The 6767-nt window shown below is 37.3% G+C and overlaps 1 protein-coding gene across 1 annotated transcript; it reads right to left on the reverse strand.

Moving 5' to 3' along the window:
- Nucleotides 1-3: 3 nt before the first annotated feature.
- On the reverse strand, nucleotides 4-6761 carry LOC102865127 (ribosome biogenesis protein BRX1 homolog; the record flags this gene model as incomplete). Its single annotated transcript, XM_006903484.1, has 8 exons — nucleotides 6654-6761; nucleotides 4473-4516; nucleotides 3788-3858; nucleotides 2845-2894; nucleotides 2668-2741; nucleotides 1688-1738; nucleotides 1502-1603; nucleotides 4-93 (listed from the first exon to the last, which is right to left on the reverse strand). Coding segments are annotated over exons 1-8 (522 nt in total), but the record flags the coding sequence as incomplete, so codon positions are not given.
- Nucleotides 6762-6767: the final 6 nt, after the last annotated feature.

Consider the following 6767-nt stretch of genomic DNA (forward strand, 5'->3'; position numbering starts at 1 on the left):
AGTTGGTCCTCCAAAGCTTCCTTTGAAAATCTTTATGAGATTTAAGACAAAACGAGGTCCTATTTCTACAAGAGCAGCATCTTCCTCGATGATCTTTAATAAAAAGGAAACATTTAATTTTGGCTTGGATAAACTATTCCTGCTATCAGGCTACAGCCTCATTATAAATGTATCTCAAATAAGAAAACTAAACTAATGATAAAATGGGCAGGTAGCAAATCAAGATCTTCTGAACTGTGAATTAACTGCAAGTAACTATTATTAGAAAATAATTTTTTAGCATGCACTTTTAAGAGTTAATACAAACATTTTATAAACATATTTTGCTTTTCACGATGCATAAACTTCTGAAAAACTGAAGCTAAAAGGAAATTTAAAAACAGCAATCCCCATAATAAAACGTAGTAACACATACTACGGATAATCGTTTAAAATCAACTCCTAACTTGATTTTATAAATCTAACTAGGACAGTGCTGTTGATGTGTACCATCGAGTGAGAACCGACCCAAAGCTGACCCTTCAATAGGTTTTCAGACACAGTAAATCACATGAGAGACTTCTGCAGAGCAGCTGGTGGATTAGAACTGTGTGCCTTCAGGCCTAAGCCACGGACAGATTCATTTTAGTGGCTACCAGTTAAGGAATTAAGAGGCAACTTCTCAACTAACAATATTAACATCTGTTCAGGTCTATGAGCTTGAGAAACCAACCAACCAACCAACCAACCAACCAACCAACGAACCAACCAGTTGTTTAACTTGAGGTGATCCTGTGTGTGTCAGAGTAGAACAAGGTGTGCAGGGTTTTTAAGGGCTAATTTTTTTGGAAATAGATTACCAGACTTTTCTTCTGAAGATTCCCTAGGTGGACTTAAAACTTCCAAGAGTTTGGTTAACGGCCATCAGCATGAATTGTTCCTTTACCAGAGTCTCCTGAGAGTTAGGAAAGGGGTATGCCTCGTTCACTTTTCTAAGGTATTCAGTGTAGCAACAGATGGAGTGAATTTTGTTCTTGTAGTTTCATTCTCACTGTTTTGCAGACTTACTACCCGGCCAAAATCTCCTACTCTAAGCTTTCTGGAATTAACTTTGCATGAGTCATCCTGTGACTCATCTCCTGGTTCTTGAGGAATGCTTTCTATAGGAGTTTTAATCTCCTAAGTAAAGTCTCACATATTGTGAGAGAAACTTAACGTATCACAATATCCTTTATAGAATCTAGTACAAATCTGGAATCTAACTAGCTCATGGATGGATCTTCAGGACATTTCCTTTTCCGTTCAAAAGCCTAAATGTCAAGTAACTTGGTAGGAAGCCTGTCAACTGATGTAATAAGAAGTGGAGACCACAAAAGTGGAGTGAGACATTTTTGTTGCAAGCTCTTATGCGGAAAATAATGCTACGTACAACAAAACAAATGACTGCCTGTATTGTATGACTATAAAAGGAAGTATATGCTAACGTATATGATGGTCTATCCAGAAAGGAAATAAAGCTAACCTGAAAGTTCCGAAACCATATCCTATTATCCAGAATGGTGAAAGTAAACACATGGTCCACAAATGGCTGACTTTTGGGATGATACCGGGGTGTACAAAAGATCTAGTGAAAAAAAAAGTATATGTTAGTTCCACAATATAGAGTCCAAAGGAAGACACTCAAAGTTAAGCTTTTCAAGATATTTACCTGAATTAACAGTTCCTTTAACAAAGTATAATGTGGCAATTCATCAAATGCCTAGGTAAAAACAAAAAAACAAAAGCAATCATATCATTGGACAACGCCACAGTGCCTCCCTGAAAAACACTGTGTGTATTTAATCTTAATCAAATTTAAATACACAATTATATTCCCTAAAAATTAACACTACGGCCTGAAGGTCACCTGACCCAAGAGCCACAGAGACAAGGCCCTACATCCTACTTTGTGAGGGGTGAGTGGGGGCTTCCCTGTGAGCAACTATGGAAGGTACACTGTCCAAAATGCACCTCCTCTCTTGGCCTCTAACCTGCCTGGAACAAAGAGGGAAGTAAAGTAAGATCTATAGAGAAATAGTTATAATTAGTCTGAAAGACTAACAGATTACATAAAACCTTGATTTCTACAACCAGAAGGACTAGACGGCACCTGGGTACAAAAGCCGATCACTATAAAGTTATCATAGCAGAAGGTCCCAGAGAGAGTGGATGAAAAGCAGGGATCAAAACTCAAAACACATAAAAACAGCCTGGCAGAAATGGGTGGAACTCCAAGACCCTAGGTCACCTTTCAAATCTGGAACAAAACCCACTCCTGTTGCTCAACATTCAGCCAAACAACAGACAGGTTTATATGGTAAGTAAGACCAGCAAGACACTTACTTCTTAGAACAGCCCACTATGTAAGGTTAGGAGAGCATCACTGCCAAAGGATAAAGCCCAGAAGGCAGAAGAGGTAGGATAGGATGATTAATGGAAATGAGATGGTTAATGAGGAGACTCACAGGGAGGAGCTGGGAAGAGTGCAGTTACATCTTGAGTACTGCAATTACTGTCACAGACAAAATGGCTTGAATAATGGAACAGAAAGCTCATTTTCTTTGTAAGTTTTCACTTAAATCACAAGGGGGGAAAAAGCAATCATACAGAGTAGATTATTAGACCTTATACATTGAACAGGAAACTTACAGGATCAAAAGACAAAAGGGGCCGAGAACCTTTCAAACAGTTTCCAGTCATCTTTAGTTCCGCTAGGGTGTGAACTAGGAGGGGAAATAACAACAAAAGTCACAACTTTGACACCATTTTTATGACAAAGAGAACTTCACATTTTCTCATAAAAAATTTAACATTGAATCAACTTACTATTTTGAACAAGGAATTTGGCAGATGGCCCATGAGGTGAATTTGAAAGCCTAAAAAATAGAAAAGATGCTTTATCAACATTGGATTAAGAATGTATTAGCTTGGCACAGCTAGTAAAACACTTGGCTGCTAACCAACAGGTTGGCAGTTTGAATCCACCAGAAACTCTCTGGGGGAAAGCCGACATGACCTATGGCCATAAGGATTCACAGCCTTGGAAACCCTATGAGGCAGCTCTTTATGTTCTGTAGCCTATGGTGAGCGAGATTTAACTCAATGGCAGTGGGTTCTGGGTTTTTTGCTTTACCACATAAATGTATCTGATCATTTGTAATGAAATTAAAGAAGTTTACTATGGGGGGGGGGGAAGAATGTATTAGCTGCTTACTAGCTGTTCGGTGCTGTGGAGCCAACTACAACCCAGTGTGACCCTGTAAACAACAGATCTGAACCTTGTCCACCCTCTCCTGCACCATTTTCACAATCTCTGTCATGCTCAAGTTCACAGTGGAAGTCACAGTGTCAATCTGTGACTTTTTTAGCTATCCAAAGGTAAGAACGACATATGCTTATAAACCAAACTCACTGCCTTAGAGTCAACTATGACTTGTAATAACCCTTCATTACACCTCTGAGGCTGTAAATCTTATTGGAGGAAGGAAGACTTTCTTCCATGGAGCAACTGGAGGATTGAAACCACTGACCTTTTGGTTAGCAGCCCAATACATTACACACTAAGCCACGAGGAATCCTCACATGCTTATAGTATTTAGGTAGTTCATATTCTTTGAAGGTTTCAAGCTTTAATAAATCAAGTAAGTTTGCCTTATCTCTCCTTTCCCCTACATTTTATGTAAGATTCAAAGAAGTCGATAAAATGAGGTCAGAGAATAAATCCTCTTAAACAATTTCCACCTAAATCTTAATTATGACATTCTCTTACCACATATAAAGATCTTGTTTCTTCTTGGCCTCAAAATAGATACATTTATTACAGTTCTTCATTTCACAGACCTAGATATAGAAAAATGAAGAAGAATAAAATTAAGCACTAGAGTAATTAAATGATATTAGACTTCCTCCAAAATCACTGAGGCAAACGCGAAGGTAAACTAAAAGCTCTGCCTACCACAGGTGGAAAAAAAAGAAAAATTGCTTTTGGGCACCATCAGGTTGCTTCCAACTCATCAAAATCCTAGGTACACTAGAATGAAACACTGTCCCACCCTGCACCATCCTCACAGTTGTTGGGGTCCACTGTCACTGTGTCTCATTAAGGGTTTTCATCTTTTTCACTGTCTCTTTACTTTACCAAGCATGATGTCTTTCTCTAGGGACTGGTCTTTCCACAACACCATATCCAAAGTATGTGAGACCAAGTCTCTCCTACTTCATTGTAAGTTAAAACTCAAAACTGTAAAAGACTAAAAAGTGACATAATAACAGTATTGACTGGTGGATATAACTAACACCACTGAATTGGACATGCAGAAAAGGCTGTAATTGCACCTGTGTGCAAATATATCTCACTAAAATGATTAAACAACTGTCTTAGTTTCTGTACGAACCATCATTCATGTTGACAGTATTTCATTCTTAAGATATTCTACTTTACTTTCTGAAATTACCTCATTAATCACAAATAACTTGTCTTTACGATCCATTTTGGTATCTACAAAAAAAGAGAAAAAAGGTTAATAGACAAAAGGAGGTTTTAAAGCTAATTTAATGAAACCTCATGCCCTATCTAGAAAATAGGAGGAGTCATGGTGGCTTAGTGGTAAGAAGGTGCTCTGCCAACCCCAAGGCAAGTGGTTCAAGCCCACCAGCTGCTGTATGGGGAAAAGGACAGGCTCCTCTTCTGTGATTCACTGCCTCTGAAAACCCATTGAAGAGTCAGTTATGGGTCAGTCCCAAGTCCACAGTTCATAACCACAACAACATCATCTAGAAAATAGGGTTTTCTCTTTAAAGAAAAGACTTGATATCTCTTTAAAAGATTGCATTTTTTTTTTCTGTTAAGTGTAAAAACAAATTCATTAAAGAAATCTGTCCTCAATTATAAATTATGGTCTAAACCTGTATTTCTTAAATATTCTATGAAACTCTTTCAAAAACAGAAACATTCTCATTAACTGAAGGGTTTGAGCTACATTAAGACAATACTTAAACCAAGTTTTGATCAACAAAAATATTTTGAATCATCACTTGACTAAAAATTGGTTTTAGATTATGAAAGACTCTCTTTTGGGAAATGCTAGTTTAAAGAATGAAGTTTCTACCTAGAATTAAAACCCATAGCATTTCTCAGCACAGAACTCTGGTAAAGAAGAAACCTTCTTCACTTGTCTACAGAATAACCTACTGCTTAAAGAAATATTACCCATGTATAACAACGAAATAATTTTTTTTTCTCTTTAAAGAGAAAAGCAAACTGGGGGAGGGGTGGGTTGGGAGCAAAATATGCACCAACTGTAATGGAAATCCATCTCTGTAGACTTTCATTAAAATAAAATTAAAAAAATTAAAAAGAACAACAACATAAAAAAAAAGAAATATTACCCAAACTTAAACGTGTTTTAAAACCTACCTCAGCTCCATTTGATGTTAAAAAAACAAAAAGAAATTCAGAATGTAAAATTAGATCAGTATTAGATAATTTGGAGTGTAGACCTTTTCCATGCATCTCATGACCTCTGAGAGAATGAACTTAAAAGTGTTCCTGGACCTTTTTTTTCTTAAAAAAAAAACAACTATTCTTTTCTAAAAGAAAGTGAAGAAAATGATTAATGCACGTTAGCAAAAATTTCTAACAAAATGTTAACTGGAAACTTTTGGCAATCAAAATAACAAACTTCTCAGGTAAGTTTGATTAAATAAAATCTTTTTACATGGAAATAGTTAATTTAATTTGCATATGTATATATGTATGTATTTGTGTATGTATAAAAGGCTCATTGCCCTAAAATTGGAATCAACTCAGAGCTGATCCTCCAGTGGGTTTCCAGGCTGTAAATCCCATTAAGAGGATATTGCTCATCTTTTTTCTGAGTCAATTTTGACTTAGAGATAGTCCTTCCATCTGTTTTCCAAGGCTGTAAATCTTTACCAAAGGAAAATGCTCACCCTTCCCCTGTGGATGCCAAGTGGATTAGAACTGCTGACCTTTAGACATGACATATACTATGCCACCAGGGCTCATTTAGACGTATGGAACTCCAGTGGCACAGGAGGTAAGCACATTACTGAGAACTATAAAGTTGACAGTTTGAACTAACCATTAATTCTACAGAGGACAAATACTGCAGTCTGCCTTGCAAAGATTACTAACTGCTGTCAAGTTGCTTCCAGTTCATAAAGACCTTATAAAAAAGTCAAATTCATTGTTACTGTCAAGTGGAACCAGTTGATAGCTGACCCCCCCTAGCGGGCTTTTCAGAGGCTGTAAATCATATGGGAAGGGACTGGCCATCTCCTGAGAAGGCGCTGGCAGATTCAAACAAGTAACCAGCACAACCCCTTATCTACTAGGTCAGTTCCTTAAAGTTTCACAGGCTATAAATCATTATGGAATCAGACTGCCTCATTTTTCTCTCCCATAGAGAAGCTGGTGGACTCCAAACCATTGATCACTGGCTAGCAGTCAAATGCTTTTCCGACAACATCACCTACACTCCTTCTCAAGATTACAGCCTTGGAAATTTTACAGGGAAATTCTGCCTTGTAGTGTGGCTATGATTTAAAACTAACTGAATGGCAATGGGTGTATACATACACACAAATTTTTAAAGTATATGAGAGAAAGGCACCTGGTTTAGAATGAGGCATCAAGTTTCTTAAGTCTTGCATTAAGTGTCTTGTTCTGAAATTTATTCCTCTGGAAGAAAAGATGAGAATTCGTTCCTTATTCTTCCACTTGCCCT

Source organism: Elephantulus edwardii, unplaced genomic scaffold (genome assembly GCF_000299155.1).
Source record: "Elephantulus edwardii isolate Elephantulus edwardi_28Jun2011 unplaced genomic scaffold, EleEdw1.0 scaffold02204, whole genome shotgun sequence".
NCBI classification, from domain to species: Eukaryota; Metazoa; Chordata; class Mammalia; order Macroscelidea; family Macroscelididae; genus Elephantulus; species Elephantulus edwardii.